Source organism: Echiichthys vipera (assembly GCF_963691815.1).
Source record: "Echiichthys vipera genome assembly, chromosome: 11".
NCBI classification, from domain to species: Eukaryota; Metazoa; Chordata; class Actinopteri; order Perciformes; family Trachinidae; genus Echiichthys; species Echiichthys vipera.
Genome location: NC_139836.1, coordinates 19,949,284 through 19,970,609, shown reverse-complemented (window position 1 = coordinate 19,970,609; position 21,326 = coordinate 19,949,284). Strand labels below are relative to the sequence as shown.

The 21,326-nt window shown below is 38.9% G+C and overlaps 1 protein-coding gene across 1 annotated transcript; it reads left to right on the top strand.

Annotated features, from left to right (window-relative positions):
- The first annotated feature begins 775 nt into the window (after positions 1–775).
- Positions 776–21,106, top strand: sgms1a (sphingomyelin synthase 1a). The gene is made up of 6 exons (XM_083922994.1): positions 776–871; positions 14,317–15,191; positions 15,299–15,416; positions 16,622–16,775; positions 17,688–17,854; positions 18,734–21,106. Exons 2-6 carry the CDS (start codon positions 14,578–14,580, stop codon positions 18,908–18,910), a joined length of 1,230 nt encoding a protein of 409 aa, XP_083779120.1. The 5' UTR covers positions 776–871; positions 14,317–14,577; the 3' UTR covers positions 18,911–21,106.
- The last annotated feature ends 220 nt before the right edge of the window (positions 21,107–21,326 follow it).

The following is a 21,326-nucleotide window of genomic DNA, read 5'->3' as shown; positions in this document are numbered from 1 at the left end:
CTATCCAGGCTCCAGTCCTGGACAATGTCTCCCACCCTCTCTGAGACACACTGGCCCAGCAGAGGCGCAGCTTCAGCAGAGGACTCCTCACACCCAGATGCACCACAGAGCGCCACAGGAAATCATTCCTGCCTGTGGTCATTAAACTATACAACGCATTGGAGAGTCTGTCACCCCCTCTATTGTAAAACAGAACAGAAAACAGAAAAACATCTGTTCTTTGCACATTTTAATGGTACTTTCCACATTATTACAGTACTTTTGATCAGTATATATTACTATTGTAAATTTGATATTTTATATATACACATAGTTATATATTTTTTTTTATATTTCCGTTTTTCCAAATATATGATATCTGTATAATATTGTTGTTGTTAAATATGTTGTTTGTATAGCTGAAGTTTGCAACAGTTATTATTTCCCCCTGGAAATTATTTAAAGTATTTCTGATTCTGATTCTGACTCTGAACATTCTGGATATCTATCAAAAGACTAGATTGTGGATATCTGAAATGGGAGTAGATATGAAGAATGCCACTGTGGGTATCTGAAATGTTCTTTTTGACTAAGAATAAGTGAATTATATATCTGCAATACATAGCCAGTGTCGCTATTAAAACTACTCGTCATATAACTCTCCGTATAACAACACAAAAAGTTGTATTATCGGCACTAAAGTGAAAACCCCATATTTTCCGATGGTCCTTGAAGGCAGCACAGGTGACGCTCTGAAGGGAACTCCCAGCTTCTCCAGTCACAAACCGCTTCTCCATGAAAACACAGGAGAAACCCACAGAGGGACTCGTACCACATTGCGGCTATAGCCACTACAATTTGAAGAGAAGTCGTTCAACATTTCGACGGCAAGGTAACTCACATTAGACACATGTTTACCACTCTTTTTTTATCGAGAGCAGACCTAGCTATGCCCACTGAGCTCCTCAGTCCTGCTGGTGGTCAGTAAACGTGAGGTTAACACTGTGGCTACAAGTCGTGGTTAAGATGACTGTTAATGTGTTAACGCGGGGCACAAGCTGAGTTAAACACTGTTGTATTGCAACATATGCTACACTCTCGGTATCCGGTATTTAACGGACACACTTTTTTACGCGATACTTGTTGCCAAATGTAACGTTAGCTGATGCTGCTCACTGGCCTTGTGTTGAAACATTGTATCAGTTGACGACAAACCATCTCCCGTTATAGTTAATCCAACGGGACTGGCGGAGAAGCTCCTTTCAGTTGGCGCTGTGTTTATCTATTTTTTAACCCGAGCAAAAGTGTTGTGGTAATATATACTTAGGTTGCACACGTTTGCAGCTCTGTATTCAACACTCATGTAGCTAATTCGCGCTTGAAATGCAACAACAGCTCAGTGTTTTAGCTACCCAGCTAGCTAGCTAAAATACTGAAGACGCCAGCTTGCCTCTCTATTTTTAGGTGGACACACCATAAGCTTTTAAGCCACACTATTACTGTGGTTGCAGAGGCCCCTAATGTGGATGGAAGCAGTGTTTCCAGCACATTAAGCCACCTGTGTCATCCATGATTTTGATGTAATGCTACCTCACAGGTGTTCCTCGCTACCGTTGCAGTAAACCGTCTTGACTACATTTCAAGCTACTCTCTCTGTAAATATTTACCCAAGACTATTAAGGGTAGTTAAACATTTGTCTCTGATGTGTCAGGGCCGTATTTGAGGTGTGTTTTCTGCCTTCTTTATTCGCATAAGAAGAAAAGGGCGGACCTGATTTAGCGCGGTCCCTTCCTCTTTTTTTGGGTGGGAAAGCGTTGGGAAAAAACTTGATCCCAGGTATGTTTTTAACAGCGCCCCCGATAGCAGGACATGCTTTGAATCAAAGATCCGTTAAGGTCACACAGTCCTGGGCAGTGAGATGAGCCAAAAGAGACGCTGATCGAAAAAAACAGAGAGATGTCTGTTCAGTGGAACTGGTGAGAAAGCAACTTTTCACAGACATATTACACAGTATGACTGCAGTGTGTGTCAAGGCTGCAGAATGTTAAAATGAGTCAATGGGGTTGATTGTTGCTGAGGAAGCCTCATTGCCAAAGCAAAGCATGTCAGACTTTCAACAAACGGAAACAATGAGTTTTCTGTAGGCACAACTATAATTCACCCTCAGAAAACTGTGTAAGCTGACAAGCAAACATATTGACCAGTAGTGCCTTAGATCATCTACCTCACCTGGAAAAAGAATCATCATGTAACTGAAAGCTATATTATGTAACTAAGTGATTTTTATAAAGTTCCTGTTTTCATTTAGAGAAGAATAATGTATGTTTTTCTAACACTATTTCTTCTCCATGGATGCTGTTTGTAACTTCCATAGGCTCCAGATAAGGTAATGAAAACAGCATAGCTTTACTGGATATTACTTATTAATCAGTCAGAGCTTCAGAAATAAGATCATATAGCGAATTGCTATTAGAGTCCCTCTTAGCTGTGTTTGCTTTATCTGTAACCCATATTAAGTGTCAGCTTGTCTGCTCTTTATTTTGAAGGACAGAGAAAGAAAAAGAGAGCACCAGGAAATTATGGAAGACGGATATAAACAGGACAGAATGAGCGCGAGAGAGACCAGGAGAGAGAGACAGTAACATGAAGATATCAACTCAGCAAGAATTATAACTCGCCACCAACTTATACAATTTAAATTAATATTAAGGGACAAACAGTCAATGGTGCTTATCATTTTTTACTCAATTCAAAAGCTTACAATAGAATAGACCCTGGATGAGCAGTTGAAGATGAGTGAGTGAGTGACAATAGAATAGAGTAAATATTCTGCTGATGTTATCAGCTGTTTTAGCACCATTGTTAAAATGATCTTATTTAAATCCCTGTTTCTTGGTAAAACTAGGTATATTTGCCAAGACTTCATACACAAACATACTCACTTCACTGACAATCATTCTTAGTTACACCTTTGCAATCCAATGCTATCCAGTATAACAACAGTGTCATAACGTCTATCTTTACAAAGTTTATAATGCTCAGTGTTTGGTAACATCTTTATAACTGAGGTCACAGTTTAATGTGTTGTTGTACTGAATTTACATTATAAGAGGTGTTTCTAATTTCTTGTCATTTCCATTAACATACATGAGGGGGGTTCTTGCCAATACAAACAAAGTCTGCAACTGCCTGACTACGATGTTTGTTTGCCTAACAAACCCTGAAGACACCATCTATGGTGTCAAAACATTGCCCGATTGAATATGCAGGGGGGCTGGAGCCGATCCCAGCTGACATCGGGCGTGAGGCGGGGTACACCCTGGACAGGATGCCAGTCTATCGCAGGGCACATAGAAACGAACAGAGACAGACAACCATTCACACCTACGGGCAATTTAGAGTCATCAATTAACATGTCTTTGGACTGTGGGAGGAAAACGGAGAACCCTAAGAAAACCCATGCAAACTCCACACAGAAGGAACCATTTGTTGTGAGGCGAAAGTGCTGACCACTACACCACCACGTCGATATGTTGGTTATAATAAATGTGGGTTACAAAAAAGCTTCAGATACATAATGGGAAAACACTGTATGGGGCTGACGTTCTAAAGCTGATACATATTTAGCTCTTGAAATTTAATTTGGGTCTTCTAATGATTACACATTTACAAATGTGTATCTGTTTCCCTTCAGCGTACTTAAGCCTCAATACTCCAGCAACAACTAGTATAATGTCATTACCTGATGGCCTTGCCCTTTTTGTTATTCTAGTTTACGGTACTACAATGTTAGTGCCAGCCAATAGCTATTGATCATTTGATTTTTATAGGTTTTTCCTCCAGAGAAACAATATGTAATAGCTTTAATCTTGTTTCTGCCATAATTAGAAACACATGAAGTTTTACTGTCACTCACATGCTGTCCCAGTTTCCTGTGGCCTACAACTGCCTTTTGGAAAACTAGGTTAGAAGCACTTTGATGAGGCCTATTTTGTGTATTTCAGAAGATAAATTATGTCAAAACATGAGATGAAATTTTAATAGTCCTTGTGGGACAAAAGGGCAGTGTTTTATCTCATGTAATTGTATAGCTGATTTGGCTGGGCTTTGTTTGAATTAATGAACAGACTTTTTAATTTGGCACAGTTTAACAATTGGAAAGGATATGTAAGATTTTAAATTGTACTAGATCAAGGTACTTCACAAATGTGTGTGGGGGGTGGGAGTTTTGGTAATGAATGTTAAGTAGTGCAACCCACCCCTGGGAAGCCCAGCTTTGTTACAGTATGTTTTGTGCTATTGTTTAGCTAGTCTGCTTACACCTGAACTGGGTATCCCCCTGTCCTGACTCGTTTCTTACATCCACCTACATTCCACTTATACTAATCATGTTTCTCATGGTGTTCGGTGTAAATAATGGTATACCGGTCTGGCTTTATTTAAAGAATAAACACCCAATTAGCCTAATTGCTGTAGACCTGCTCCTGCCCTAATTTGTGCATATTTTGGCCTATTTTAATGGCAGAATGCAACATGATGCTATATTAAGGTTTTGTGACTTTGGCCAATAGCAGGCCCGTTAGTAATTTTGTGTGTGTGAACAAGACAGTAATTAATAAAGCAAGGCCAAAAAGAGTCCCATGAGATGGTTTGTTTACCATCTTTTTCTTGTTTGCTCCACAGCAACTTGAAATTCCAGCTATATCAATGTATGTTAATGAGCTAATATGCATCTTTTGTGTAGAAAAACCTACCTGTGCTATAATGTAAAGTAGACAAATCTTGTTTCTTCTTTTTGCTCTAGGAATGTTTTCAAAACGGTATGGAAGGTACTTTGATGAATTCACTACCCTGTAAATGGGAAATGACACAGTTCCCTCCTTAGGAATAAATAAGAATAAGCTTTATGTCCATAGAGTACTACAGGAAGGTATTCTAAAACCCGGAAATGAGTAAGCATTTTTGCACTTCCGGTTACCTTGTCTCAAAGTCAATAGGATTTTTGAATGGGTTTTTGGTTAGATGCCTTAAATAAGGTCTGTGGTTAACACTAGCTAAGAGATTTTAACTTTTTGGTCTAAGAGTGAAACACGTTGGTCTATGCCACATTTTAGGCTTGTATGTGTCTTTTTAAAAAAGGTGGCTGCTAACAAGTGACTAAATGAGACTACAAATGTCATCACGTCATAGTGAAATCAGTTGGAAGCTTGTGGGTAATGTAGTTTGTTCATAGCATACCGTTGGCTTTTTACTTCTGGTCACCCCATTTATACTTCAAAAACCATAAAAGTGATGTTGAAATAGTATGATTCACATTCACTTTGAGTTAAAATCCAAGGAAGACCTGCATTTTTGTAAGTTTTGTTGTGTGAAAGATAGTAGGCAGCATCATTTATTGATGTACTATTGCCAGCCACTTTAACTTAACCCTTGTTACTGGATTTCAAGGACTCAACCGTGTAATTAAGAAGCACATTTTTAGCGGCAGCCTTTCAAAAACAATTAAGAAAAAGTCAAGTCGTTACCAGTCTGTTAAGCTGCCAGTTGTTTTGACATAGACCCTTGCAGTTCTGAAAGTTACTATGAAAAGGTGCAGAACACTAATTACTCCTTGTTGAAAGTCCCTTCTGCGCTATCCTAGATATAGTCTCTGATGTGTCTGCACCACATGCAGTTCAACAGGTTGAGTGTTGGTCCTCTGAGGCCACGAGGGCCTGACATCCTAATCAGTGACTCATAAAGCCACAGGTGGCTTTCTCATTAGCGTATCACCTACTAGTACAGTGGTTGTTGTGCCATTCGGCTCCGCTCCCCCGAGACATCGGCAAGAGCCATCCAAGCTTCATGGCCTGTCTCTTCTTCACTCATGGCTAAACATCTTGCTCCGTTAATTAGCAGACTGAAAAGACATACTATTGTTCTGTGGTAGCAGGTTTTCTATGGTCTGTATGATGAAGCGCATTTCAAACAAAGGTTTATTTGCCATAGTAGACTTTGCCATATCTCTGTGTTTTCCCTCATTGTATTATGTAATGACAGATAAGTATAGTAGTCCTATAACACAGTAGTTGAGATGGCCTAAATGTTGCAATATTTCATCAACTTTAGCTTAATTTATTTAGGGGTGAATGATGAGGAGATCCAGGTATTAAATCACTTGTTTGAAGGACATAGAAAATTATTAAAAATAACACATTTAATGAAGATATTATTTCATAAAATGTATGTTGAAACAATAAGAAATTGATACAGAAACTTCTAGATGTAGTTTAGTTTGTTTACTAACAATGCAGACGCTGCAAAAAAACAACAACCTCAACACAGTCAAACATGGAGTTATAACTACAGTTCAGCGACACTTAAATTGCCCACACTGGAAACCACACACTGGTTTTACCTTCTACCTCGATTTTATCCTCCTACTACAACTATAGTCTATTTATCTGTCAAAATTAGAAGTGCTATATTCCTTGGCAGGAGTGGGAGGATGTTATGTAATGTGTGTATTTGGAGCTTCTGTTGTCAGCTGTTATGGCTAACAGATTGATTATTCCCTGATACAAAAACATGGCTGGTCTTACTTCACGGTAAGGCTCAGTGAAGTCTGTCACCAGACCTCCGTGTTAAATTTTTCAGTTTCATACATTTTTCTTGCCCTGAAAAGCTTGTGTGATAGTGTTGAGGCCTCTCTAATAGCTTATCCATGATAAACCTTTTAGATGACAAAATTCCTTGTTGCATGCGTGTTTATCGTGCCATATATATTGATCAGTTGCTGTAGGTAATTTTTTCCTGAGCTGAAGAGTAATGTGTTGCACGAGGAAGCTGTAAAGTTCATATTTAATTTCTTAACAGTAGAAAACTGTTAAATGAAAAGTGTGGAAGCAAAACTTGAAGTGTAGCGCAAAGTTTAAAAATTAAGAAAATGAATGCCTGCACTCATTCCTATTAACTTTTTAAATGCACTGCAAGAACCATCTGCATCACTTCTAATATTGATATTTGTCTTGTTGAAGGTGTTATGTTGATTTTATACAAGCAACAATCAAGGATGAATGCCAAGTTGTGTACCCAGCAGCATAATCAAACCGTCAATACAATCATGTCATGTGATGGTTTTGACTGTATTTATCGCTTGCTATGAACTAGATAATTGTATGAGTTAGAAGCATGCAGAGCACTTCGACAGTAATATAGCTTTTGTTTTATTAATGATTTACCGCCAAGTCAATTTTTATAGCTCTGATACTTTCAATACTATTGATTGTGGATTTGTATCGTTTTTAAACGCATTGTATTAAAAAATATCAATATTGAAATACTTTTGTCAATAAGAAATGTTTTTTAGTAAAAATATATTTTTTAAGGAAAATCAAGTCAACTTCATTGGCAGAAATCTCAAAACCTTGGCGCTGCACATTCCAAGCGTGTTATTCATCTCCTCTGTGTTTACTGAAGCCAAACACTGTTTCATTTATATTGAGGTCAGACTGTCTCACTTTGTCACACCCCACTCCAACGCTGTAGGAGGGTCTAGCTACCCCAGATATACACTCTGTGTCGTGTCTAGATGGTAACCCTAGATTTGCGATAATTCGCAAAAACTCTTGCTTCCCAACCTCCTATTCTGCCCTTAACCATTAGATTTCAATGCGTAACCTTAACCATCGGACAAAGCCTGACATCCAGCCACACCCCAGATGTTAATCCCAGCACTGTTCTTCCCAAATGGCCTAGTTTAGTAGTGTATAACTTTCTTTTGTGTCGGTAACACCTACATTGATACACTTTAGCTCATGGATCCCCATTTGATAAGATTTTGTTAAATTTTCACGTGTTAAGTGACTTTTTCTGAACCAGCACTGCATACATCTTATTTTTACTTTTTGCCATGGTAAAAAGAGACCACCAAGAATTGTTTTTTTTGTGCTAGTATTGCATTACATTTTTTCAAATTACTGGTATTGTGAGAACCTTACTCATATTGGGCTCACTTCTTAAATAGTGACAATGAACTGTTCCACATTTTTCTGACCCCATGGAACTCCCTCAAGGACCCCTGGGGGTCCCCCAACCCCTGGATGATAACCACTGGGCTGGTTTAATGAAGATATAGGACTATAGAACTGAACTACTGTGTACGCAGGAACGTACAGTTAATTTTTAACCATAATCACTTTAACCAGACCGGCGCAGTTGTGTAAATATTGGCCTTGCATTGTCTACCTGTAGGGCATTTGTATACTCGGTGTAAAGGGATACAGGTGTGATCATGTTGTTTAACCATTGTCAGTTTGCCTAAAGATAAAAAACCTGTAAAGAGATACTACTCTTTAGAACTGTGTTTACAAAGAAAGGGACAACACCCCTAGGACACAAGGCACGAAGAGAGCAAACAAAGAATTCCTTTTTTAAATTTGCCTTTTGAGGGGGAATATCATCTTCTTTTAGCCTTTGTGTGATGGACATATTGGCTGGTTGTACTGTCTACTCTTTTCAAATCTGTGACCGTATGTTAAATGCAACATGAGCTGTTTAGATGTAACATGTATCATTGAAACCGTGTACAGGACTGGGCTGTTGGACTGGGCTAGAGCTGCAACGATTAGTGGACTAATCAGGGGGAAAATATAATCTAAATTTAATAATTTAATTAATTTTGATAATTTGTTACTCTTTAAAGTAATTTTTAATGCAAACAAATGGCAGAAAATGTTTGATTTCCTGCTTGCTCTGTTTTGTACGTAATTATTAATTCATTATTAAACTGAATGTTTTGGACTGACAAGACTAAGTCCTCCTCCACTCGCAAATGTGTTCTTATGTTTATGTCCCCTAAATTGTCTGACTTTGACTGTAATGACTTGTGTCTGCAAAGTTTGTCACTAGAGAGGTGTTTTCACAATCCTCTACTGGATGGGGATATATGTTTGTGCACTTCTTTGAATTCAAATGTATCCAGGGCAAGCTAGAGTGTCACACATCTTAAACCAATCACTGTCTAATATAGGAAACACTATTTGATCGGGCAGACTTCGACATAACACCGTCAAAGAAATCTGAAACCTGCAACACAGGGTGAATGATCCTAGTTTTACATGATGACGTTACCTCGCAGTTATGATGGGTTTCTTCCTTGGTGGAAACACTGGAATGGTTTGGGATTTATTTCAGCAACCAGCTCAAGCACAGACACGCTGTTGTTGTGGAAAGCCCTTATAATGACTGACTGTTCACATTTTCTTACTGTTACCTAAGGGGCATACTGTATTTTTCAGACTTAGCTACATATTCCAGCTGATGTTGTAAGACCGCTAAAGCCAACGTATGTCTCAGCTGCCTGAGAGTGAGTCTTGTGTTTGTACTGACCATCTGTTCTCACATCTCATTAATGCGAATGTACAAAGTCTATAGTTGCAACTGTTGTACAGTAAGAACCAAGAAAACAAAACAAAGAATATAAATAAATGACAGGAACAAATGTGCACCAATAGAGACAGTGGAGAAAGTACAAATAGGTGGTGGCTCTTGATCATGTAGGCCGGGGGGAGAATGAAAGGAAGAGGTGGAAACTAAAAGACAGAAGGTGGCGACAGGTCAGAGAAACATTTTTCCTCCCCTCTGAGACCAATGCTGTTGAGCCGATGAAAGGAGAAGAGGGAACACACAACAGCAAGTTGCAGCTATAGCACAGGTTCCCTTAATTAAGAAGCGCAAATTCAGATGGGGCATTATAAAAAAAGCTTCACAGTGACAGCCCAACTGGTTTCTCTAGAAAAACAAACTGTAGTACATCCGGGATGATATTTACACTAGTAAATGTTTAGTTACTGTCTATATGAAACTTGTAGAAGATGCATTATGTTTGGTCTGTGTTCTCATTGCTAGTTGTTAGACCCAATCTGACTTGACTCTTCTCTTCTCTGACAGGTCATTTAAAGCCATTGTGAATGAGTTATTTTAGTACTAGTCTTGGCTGCCTAAAGATGGGCTACGGATGGTGTATGTTTATGTTTGTGTCGGCTTAATGTATTGTCACTCCTGGGTGGGAATTTCTTCTGGTGATGTCACATGTACTGACTTGTTCTAAAACCACCCACCCCCCCTCCTCTTGCCCCAAAAAACTGTCAGGGGGAAATTACTTAACTCATGAGGGAAAATTCAGTTGTGGTACTTATTTTTAATTTAAGTACGATACAGTCTTGGACTGTTTTTTTTTTTTTTTTTTAGAATAAGCAAACTGGTAGCTTAAAGGTTCCCTGTGGAGTTTCTGACTATGGATGTACCAATTTATTGGCAGAACATTGGTATCCGCCAAAATTCACCTTGCTGACTGCCATCGGCCTATTGGCAAATAAGGTGGCTTTCACCGATTGTAGTGGCTGCTATCCCTGTTTTGTATATCTCGTGCACACACAAAAGGACACATACGTGCGATACATAGTCCTACCATTGGTTTCACTCTGCTTTGCAAATGTGTCATGATGACTGAGGAAGGAAATACCTCATTTGGTAGACCTCAAGAATACACTGCAATGTTTTGCTGAGTAACACTGTAAACAATAGTTGTTTTTAGTTGTTTTCTTTACACAAACACTGTACTGGGCCTCTTTAAGTAGTGTTTGTCCCACTGGTATCTCCACCACTGAGTTGCCCTTGAGCAAGCCCTTTAGTGATACTATACCCTAAACCCTAAGAAGTTGTGAACTAACAATTTTATCACCGTTATCATTAAATATATTGATTTTATTGGTGCCTCAAGGTTGTACTTGATTGCTTACTTGGTTGTAAGCATTATAATCTTCAAAATACATAAATACAGCTGACTACAGCCTGTTTTCTGACAGCAAACTGCAAATGTTAAACAGCCTTCGGGAGGTAGCCCATATGTTATGTATATAAAAAAGATTTTGAGTGTAGTATCTCTTTCAACTGAACTACTCAGCTGCTCACCTGTCAACAGACCAGACTTACCTGTGTGAAGTATGATGATAATGATACTTAACCAGTTGGCTGAGTTTTCTTTAGGCAGATGAACAGTCTATGGCCCCTAATTTGGTCTGGACAGTATGACGATATGTCTTCAAAACAATATAAAAAATGTCTACAGTATATATTTTTCTTTATTGTTTCTAACACAATGTCAGAAAACCAGAGGCTGAAATGTGTTACGGCAATATTATCACCATAAGGACGATGCTTTATGTTCTGGCCCTTGGAAAGTATGTTCATTTTGCACTAAAGTTCTTAATAAAATAAGAGAAATACTCATATTTAAATCACACATAAATTAAATGGGCTTTATCCTGTGGTTATTTCTTATGGACTATGTATTTATTGAATGATCAGAAAACATGCTATATTGTGATGTACTGTGTATCGTTATTGAGATATGAACTTACCTATAGAAGCTTTTGGCCATAATAATGAATAGTGTTGGTTACATAACAGCCAAGCGTTTTAACGTGAAACGCGAAGCAGGCCAGGATGCCATCATTCAACACTGTTGTAGACTGTGACAATGACAATCATGGCACCAAGAGCATGTGAAGGAAAATAAGTGAAATCCAAGAGAGTTCCTGGCAGATTTTGTGGTGAGGTTTTGTAAGCTGTAACATATTCAAACACATACACAGAGGTGGGGCTATTTTCAGCTACTGCACACATACACAGTATACTGTGTTGGAACTCATTCTTGTAGTCAAATCTACACGATTAAAACTAAATCAAAGCAAAGCAAACCTTGAATCCAGCTCTGGTGTGTGCTCTCTTTATTAAGTTAGCTTCATTCTGTTGATTGATCTACGCAGACATCCGTTTGCCTGATTTATCACTTCTGTGTTGCTTTATGAGCAGCGTTAAGATTCAAAGTTCAGTTAAAAGCTTATGTCACTCTAAAAACCCTCAACACTATTATCTTGTGTGTGCTTGCAATGCTTTGTGTGCCTTTTTAAGGTTGTCAAAAGGTTAGATACTTCAATACTCTTAAATACCACATGTTTCATTAACAATATGATATCCACATTCGATAGTATCAAAAGTATATGAGCTATAAAAAAAGCAGCTCTACAATCAGATTTTCAACCAAAGGCTGCACGGATGAAACTGCACAGAAAAAAATGTGTTCTGTGTGCATGGTATGGAAAGAGGCCTTGTTGCTAGTATGGTATCAAAGTTTAATATTCTGGTATCGTGAGAACCTTGGCGCATTGTCTTTTTGTGGTCGGATAAAACAAAGGCAACTTCCCTCAACACCTTTTAAACATCCTCAAATAAATGATTTCAGCCCTGTAAGTAACAATACAATAAGTAAACATATGATAATAATGCTCTCCAAGCACACACATCAACACTGAAAATAATCCTCCTCTGTTGTCTTTCTCTGGTGTTGTCATGTTTACTGAAGTTCTGGAGGGAACAAATAGCTTTCGAGGTCACAATGTTTAGGGAGTAACCTCAGTGTTTTCTTTCATCTTGTAACCAAATTCACAAGATCATAAGGCTAAAGCATTTCCAGACTTTCCTTTGTTTTCGTAGTTCTCTGCCCTCAAACAATATTGTCCTGAAGATTTCCCTCTGTTTTGCTTCTGGCAGAAACATTTTTTTTTTATCAAACCCTGCTACGTGGTCATCAGGTGTTGGTTAACCTCAGCACTCAAGATTTGCATGGGATCTGTATTTTCAAAAACCTTGTGTTATTGCAGGATCCATGCAATCCTGCAGGGTCAAGTTACAGCCAGTGAAACCTAATTCAGTGTATACAGATGTTTTGCAGATACTTGTTCTCCATTTCCAGGCCTTTGCTTGAATAAGAAAATAAGAAAACAATAGCATCACTCCAAAAAATGGATATGCCATTTTACATATAAATGACACAGCCTTGTTTATTTTAACCCTCATATCTAGGATCTCTTGGAGACCACTGTATTTAGATCGGTAATGAAAGGTTAGTTCATTAGTTTCTGGATTAGTTTGTTTTTCCCTTTTGCCAGTTCCACTAAGTGAGATTATTTCTCCACTGAGCATGTTGTAAGCTGATCCATAGAGCAAAGGTCCATAGCACACAGCTGACTCAGTGACAGCTAATCTCTAATCTGTCACAATCGTACACTGTCAACAGACTGATGCGAGTGCTCTTTGTCTTTTGTTTCTCGTTTTATTTCCACTAAAAACTGCTCTCATTTGTACACTTCACGCTATGTTAAGGTACACAGCTGGGTTGTTCCGTAGCTAAGCTGTTGCAATGAGGACTCTCCTGCTGTGCTGCTTGTATGCTATCCATATGTTTATTTTTACACTTGCTCTTTAGTTTTTGTACGTTGCATTAGAATCCTGGGGTTATTCGGTCAAATTGTTCTCCAGACGTCAGCAGAAATAAATCTGCTGCAGGTGTTGTCAGAGTTGTAACAACCTAGCTTATAGCCCATTTATTTGGCCCTGTTTTGCTGGCCTACATAAACAGGCCTCTGAGTCGAGCTGAGGTGATGAAGTACAGATGTGTGGTTTGTTGACCAGCCAGCCTGCCAATGTATTTAGCTGCCATTGGCCTTGGCTGCACTGGAGCCTGACTGCTGGCTGACTGCCCTCTTCACAGGGGTGGGGTTGTCTCAGTGCTCGGCGCTGACCTTCACTCTAATTTATGAGTTCCTTCTTGCAGTCTGTTTCCCTTCCATCCTCCCTATTCCCTCTTATCCATGCAGTAGATCAGGACTTGCCTCCAGCTTTACTCCTCACTCCCCGAACCCAAGCAGGGCCACCCCTGTGTCCACCACCGACATCGCAGTCTATAAACAAAAGCATGATATACGGCAGATGTGTGAGTTTGTCTCTTTGTTAATGCCAAACTGTCTGAAGCCCGGATGAGAAATGCACACTATTGAAAACAAAGTACAGTTAAAAAGCTGAAAAGCAAGATCTGTGAAAGAACTGGTAGGATAGTATTTAGTACTTGACTCTGACTCGTTTAAGTTGGTCTTGACTACAGCCCTGCACTGATGTATGACAAGCTTTACCTGTAGCGGGGATAACAGAGGGAAAAGCTGCAAGTTTTCATATTGTTGCTGTTATTGTTGTTAAAGCTCTATAGTGATATGAGTTACTAATTTAATGTTTCATGTCTGTGAAATGGAACTTAAGTGGTTTCATCTGTGATTTGAAGTAGTTCAGAGTTGGACGAACAACTGTGGGTCATGTTGCTCCATTTTCCAGAGTAAACATACTAGCCTCCAGGTCTGACCAAGCATCCAGTCCAAGACTACACACAGTAGAGTTCTATAAGCAGATATGGGATCCATCGCCGTATTTGAAATCACAGCATTTTGTTTTTCTTTTATTAGGGGTGCAGTGTGCCCAGGAGGAGTGCCCTATGAGGTGAAGAAAGTCAAAGGAGGCCACCGTGGTTCGCCTGCTATCCAACCCTAAGTGACTCTTACTTTCAAACATCTCATCACTTCAAGAGGAGGCTGGGCTCCCTCTGGGTGCAAGAAACACTATGTGCCAAAGCTGGAGAGGATTTACCACTGCCCCATAGACCACCAAAACCTCTTGTGAACCTTCCTCTCTAGTCTGAGGACCCTTGACATTGCCCCCTTGTCAAAATGAAGAAGGTGGTGATATGGTCAGCAGAGGACATCTCTGACTGGCTGAGCAAAGAGGGGATGCCGGAGTACATAGATGCCCTCCGTCAGATGGATGGTCCTGCTCTGCTCCGACTCAACGAGGCAGATTTCCAGATGCCTCCCCTTTCGCTGGTGTCGTCTGATGGTGGGCAGCAGCTGTTGGAGCGACTGGAGACACTGCGGATAGAGACTCATATCGAGGCTCACAAAAACGGCCATGCAAACGGCCATGCTGGTGGGCTGCCTAACGGAACTAGCAAGCCTCCGAAGAATGGCACATTGGGGATGAAGGACTTCAGGATGGAGATGGTCCATATCCCCATCCCCACAATAGAAAGTACACGCTCGTCATTCCCTGTCGAGTGGGGGAAGACAGGCATAGCGTTCGTCTATGCAGTGGTGTGCTTTGTTACCACCACTGTCGTCATTTCAGTGGTGCATGAGAGAGTACCACCAAAGGAGCACACCCCACCACTTCCTGATAAGTTCTTCGACCTGTTCAACCGGGTAGAGTGGGCCTTCTCTATCTGTGAGATTAACGGCATGCTGCTGGTGGGACTGTGGCTGATACAGTGGATTCTACTCAAGCACAGGTAAAGTTTAGTTTAGTCAGCCAAAGTCTATTTTTTTAAGTTAGAATCTGAATATCGACTAAATGAAAATGTTATATTATTAATTTTTCTTTGTCTGTTTTTCCCAGGTCAATTATAGGCAGGCGGTTCTTTTTCATTGTGGGCACACTCTATCTGTACCGGTGTATTACAATGTACATCACCACTCTGCCTGTTCCTGGGATGCACTTCAAATGCTCTCCAAAGGTATTCTATATACACACACACTTTTATTCCTCTCACCGTTGTAGGTTTTTGAGAGTAAAAGGTTTCTTTCTTAGTTAACTGCTTTCGGCACAAACGTGCTGAATGGACAAATTTAGCAAAAAGTGGGATCTCATTTGTAAGCTGAAAGCCTCTGAGTGCTCTCTACTGAACACTTATTCTAAGATATGTTCATGCCAATTTTTGTGAGTAAGAGGAACTTTGAGGATTTGCTTCACTGTTTTGTTGATCCTGTTGTAATATTGCAATGTTCTACTAAGGAAGTGGTTTCATTTCCTGTATGCACCCTTTATGTCGGGTTAATGGCATCATTGAAAAAAAATAGAGAATACTGGTGAGAATAGATAACATATATATGCAGCATTCTCTATGCATCTCTTAGCTTGTAAAACATTTGCGTGTTTTGTATTGTCCATGTTTTATTCATGCGTGTTATTCGCAAACCACCATCTTTATAGAGAAAAGTTAGGGAAAACTGCGGTCACTGGAAGTATTACTCAAATGTAAAATTTGAGTTTAGGCAAATAAATATGCTGTTACAGAATTAACTACCTCAATTGTTATGGTTTAGAAGATGTGAGGGTAAAAGTCATCAGCATTGAAGAGTCATTGTGATGGTTAAAAACTTAATGAAGTGTAGGAGACATCTAATGGTCTGCGGCCTCAACATGTTCTACACCCTTCCACAACTCTCATTGTTGAGTACTGTATTTACTGTAAATATAATTTGTAGATAGTTTAACTATTACATGAGTATCTGCACATTCTGCTACATTTTATTACAAAAATTACTACTAATATTTTAGAGGAAATATTAGAAAATAAATCTTTTTACTCTACTAAGATGTATCTCATAGGTTTATAGTTGTTTGACAGATGATTTTATTTACAAAAGAATTACAGTACACCCCTACAGTGTTACATTAGCTGTTAGTGCTGATTTGATGTTTTGCTAAAGAAAAGGTGCAAAAATGCAAATTCGATGGAAAAGCAATAGAAATAAATGTAAAAGTGAAGTGATATACAGGCTTAATGGTCCTCACCTATGCCATTTAGAAACACGTGTGCCGCCTCTCTATCTCTCCTCTACATCCTACATTCATAGCCAACAGTAATATTGCCTGTTACTCTATTTTTATTAATAAGCTAAAAATGATGTAATGACTGAATGTCTGTTTTTCTGTCAGCTTCTCGGGAACTGGGAGGCACAGACGAGGAGAATAATGAAGATGATTGCTGGTGGGGGCCTATCCATCACAGGTTCCCACAACATGTGTGGAGATTATCTGTATAGTGGCCACACAGTCATGTTAACACTAACATACCTCTTCATCAAGGAGTGTAAGTTCCACTGTGTCTTGATTGCAATGTACTGTTTAAGAAAGAATTACAGGGAGGTTTTATATGAATCTCATTTTTCTTTCTCAGGGATCTTTATATTTACTAATGTGCAGTAGATCATTTTCCTGCCATAATCAGGTTTTCACGTCCGTCAGAAGGTCGGTTAAGATGTCAAAAGAATGCTGTACTATTCAGGTGACCAGCTTTTAAAGGCCTAGAGTAAGCCGGTTGGCTCACAGCTATTGATTTTTTTAATTGGAAATAAGGCATATTTATTACAAACCATGTCCAGTTTCATAACTCATGCTTCAGGTTTTTTTCACACACTACAGTTTTCAGTACCATCGGTATCTGCCTGCTAAAGCGTAGCTTTCACAACACTTCTCTAAATTGTATAAGGAAATGTAGATATAGAGGAAATGTTGCGCTATCCACTTACACAGCTGTTAACATGTTAGTGTCAGCATGTTAAGACATTGCTTTGTTACATAACCACATTTTGTGTTCCTCAGCAGGCATTTCTGTTGTCTAACAGATTTGGTTTGCACACCCGCTTAGTTCACCACTAAGCACAAGGGTCATTATATTATTATTATTATTACTATTACATTTTTCATGCTTTGAATAAACACTTCTTGCTATATCACATGCTACTGCACTGCTTTACCACCACAGCAGTGACATCTAGTGGTGAAAAATAGAACATATTGTATTGAACAGTTGAACATTTTCTCATGTGAACTTCTAAGGGCCAAATACACTGTTTTCCCACCAACAAGCCAATGCTCACCGGTTCCAATGGCCCGCTTAGCTGTGAAACAGAATTCAGCCTCTTCTCTAGAGCTGTTGCTGCTGGGTTTCATGTGTTTCTTTGTTATAAATCTGCCTGTTTTTTTTATGTTTGACTGACAGATTCCCCCAAACGGTTCTGGTGGTACCAATGGTTCTGCTGGACTCTGAGCGCTGTAGGGATTTTCTGCATCCTTCTGGCCCATGACCACTACACTGTGGATGTGGTGGTTGCATACTTCATAACTACACGCCTCTTTTGGTGGTACCACACTATGGCCAACCAGCAGGTCAGTGCAACATGTTGTGGAACCTGTATTTTAGTACTTAGGTTACATAGAATAAAAACACATTTTTTGTTTACCGAAGCACACTCCCTTTGTTAGCAGTCTGTAATGATTCATTAGTATCATTTTGAATACACACTGGTATTAATGCATGTAATGCATCTTGTACAGTATGTAGGGTTCGGCAACATGACGGAATGTACTGTGATAAAATATAAACGGTCAGGGAGTTTATCATACTTTTTATACTGAAGGAGCTATTCTCTTTTTAACTAGCTTGATGTTTTTGGAAATACCCTTATTTACTTTGTCACAGTATTCTGTGAGATGATCAATAACACTCCTACTGTTTTATCACCTCTGCTTTTGTATTGATAGATTGAGATATGACATGTTAATTAGTGAGCTGTAGAGGAGCTTTTGAGCAGATGTTTGAACAAAGCTAGGCTAGCTGCTTCAAGTCTTTTTGCTAACATAACCTAACTGGCCGCAGGTTGTAGCTTCATATTTACTGTACAGACATGAGAGTGACATCAATCTTCTCATCTACTATAAGAGAGCAAATAGCTATTTCCAAAAAGGTAAACAGGATCTATGCATGAATGCGATGAAGTAACTTGAGTTTTCATATATTCAATTCACTGGATTAGCCAAATAAACATTGTCTGGTTATTTTAGGTATGAATTGCTTCTGAAGGACAATATTATATCTGATTTCCGCTGTATGTAAAATAGTTCATGTAAAAGCAGCTCACACAATGTCAAATGACCGCAGTCCCTGAATAATTTAAAATTCAAGTAAATAACTAATCCCGAAATGTGGGTATATATTTAAAGACCCCACTCTTCATATTTTTGTCTTTCTTTTCTGTTTTGTTTTAGTCGCTGAAGGAGACGTCACAGAGTAACCCGTTCTCGCGGGTGTGGTGGTACAGACTTTTCCAATACTTTGAAGAGAACGTCAACGGCACGGTCCCTCGTAACTATCAGCTGCCGTTGTCATGGCGATCGTTGCAGTGGAACCGTGGCGTGAAATACAGCAAACTGGACATTCAGTGACCCTTATCATGTCAAAGCAGGCGATGACTATGACTTCCATAAGTGCTGCTGTTGCCCATGGAAGATGGCACTGTTAAATGTAGCGCTGTCTTTTCACCTCTAGTAACAGAAACATCCCTGTCCAAATGGGTAGCACTGTGACCCACCTAGTATTTTTTTCCCCTCTCTCTCTCTCTATATATATATATAATTTTTGTTTTCTCTGGTCCTCTTTCTCTTCTGGTAGTATTTACCAACACAGAGCACTAATTCATATTTGTTTTGTGTCTTTTCCTCTTTGTGGGCCACACAACAGTTTATGAAGCATTTCAACAAAAACTTCTAAAACTTAAAGCTTTTTGGCCACAAGGACTCAAATACTTTTTTTCTCTCTCTGCACAAAGCTATAGTTAATGTCTTCATGTTCTTACAAGATTTTTAGTGCAAATTGTGTCAATCAAATGCTCATTTGATAACCAAAATGCCATAAGCATTTTTTTCTTTTTTTTCTTATAGCAAATTACTTTTTTGTAAACTGTCCTTGCTAAAATGAGTCAAAGGTGCAAAAAATATTTTTTTTAAGTATGTCAAACTTTATTTTTCAAAATCAAATGATGTCCAGCAAAAGATTTTTAGATTTTTACCTTTTTCAAGATGGATAACTGAGAGCATAAGAATCTAATGTGGTCTAACATTATTCCAGTGCCTTTCTTAGCTTGATTGTAAAACAGTTCAAGTACTATGTGTCTTGTGTCTCTCTGCCGCAGGTGTGACCACGCCATGTTACGAGGTGGTACTTAGTTGACAGTCTCGTTCCCATGAATGTAAAAACAACTACGCCAGCCTTACCAGAAAATTGGTTTTCCCAAAATTAATTGCAGTGAGTGAAATGTCCCGTTATTTATTGATGCTTTACAATATCAGTTTGTGCTTAGTTGGATAATGCTGTTCTAACAGAAAATAATGACTGTTAATTGTATTTTTTTTTAATGTCTGTAACATTTCATTTTTTTACCAATCAGTCTGTAACCAACACCAGCCATTTTAAAGCCTGATCATTGATGCTCAGTTATGGGCTAGTTTTTCTTTCCACCACTACATTATCTGCTAAACATCACTGCCTGTCTAGAAATGGAGAAGACATGTCTCTGAGGTGTAGAGTTGAGTTTTTCTGGACCTGGACACGTCTTGTGCATCATAGCAGTGTCTTTTGCTCAGGAGATAAATCGCTCCCCTCTTGTTCCCCACATTGAGTCCCATTTTGAAATCAGATTTATCTCCATTACTGTCTGGTCTTGTAAGCTTTGTTGTGGTGATGGGCTCTAGAGGAAAATGTTTAGCGTGAACATGTGTGTTGAATTTAGGGAACGTCAAGAACAGAAGCTTCAGGTAAAGTTTCTGAGCATGTCTGTGATGAATCTATATATGTACTTTGTGTCTGGTTTGTCTGGTACTAAATCAAGCTGCTACCTTCCAGTTTGAAGACAGTGTATCTTCTAAATTGCTTCCTTAAGTGCAACACCAAAACCAGAAGTAGCAAACACTCAACATGGAACTTGTGTGTGGGGAAGAAGCTGAAGCATGATGCACAGAACTAGTAATATATTTGTGCAGGATAACATTAATTTTGACAAATGTGAAAATGTGTCCCTATTGATAATCCTAATCATGTACATGTTTTTTTTTGTGTGTTTTTCTTTGTAACCATGACTGAACTGTAAAGAAAAGGTATTGCACAAGTTCATCTATAGGGAAAGATTTAACTCAACTTTAATATCATATTAAATTTATTAGCTTTGATGAAGACAAACTGCACTAAGCTTTAGATCATACAGATCCCCAAAAACTAAATAGTAATGTAAATACATTTTAACGCAAGAGTCTTAATGTTTGAGACAAATGACAGCCCAGGCTTACCCTCTTTCTGGTCCAATCATTTCACGTCAACAGAGAAAGGTTTCTCAGTTTTTAAGAGCACAGCAGGTTCCACACATTTGGCCATATTTTGATTTGAGGTAATGGTCCAAACTCTCCAATAATGTTTGAGGAAGGATGAAGGTTAATTTATGTCTTCTAGTTTGCCAATCATTTTGGATTTTGTTTGTGTTATCCTGTATGTTCCCCTGTAAACTTCTCGCCTATGTTGTCTATTTTTGTGCGTAACACACCAGATATTTGTAAGATATGATAAAGGATTGTACTTGGGACGCTTTTGAATAAAACCTTTTACTAAAATGTATTTCATCTGCTGTCTGTCTCTTGCTCTCTAAGGTTATCACTAACTTGTTTTTCTTACAGCAGATTATGTTCTCGTTGTGTCAACTCATTGTGCCAAAAGATGACATCATGGCAGACCCACTAACAGCCAGCAGATGGACACATTGAGTTGCATAAATAAGACCGGTACACTGAGGGGTGGCCTCTCCTTCCTAAATGT

What these genes read in the sequence shown, in the direction of transcription:
- sgms1a (XM_083922994.1), top strand. Translation starts at nt 14,578, where the DNA reads ATGAAGAAGGTGGTGATATGGTCAGCAGAGGACATCTCTGACTGGCTG. An exon ending in ACTTCAAATGCTCTCCAAAG is followed by an intron (nt 15,417 to 16,621) that starts GTATTCTATATA and finishes TTTTTCTGTCAG; the next exon opens with CTTCTCGGGAACTGGGAGGC. An exon ending in ATACCTCTTCATCAAGGAGT is followed by an intron (nt 16,776 to 17,687) that starts GTAAGTTCCACT and finishes TTTGACTGACAG; the next exon opens with ATTCCCCCAAACGGTTCTGG.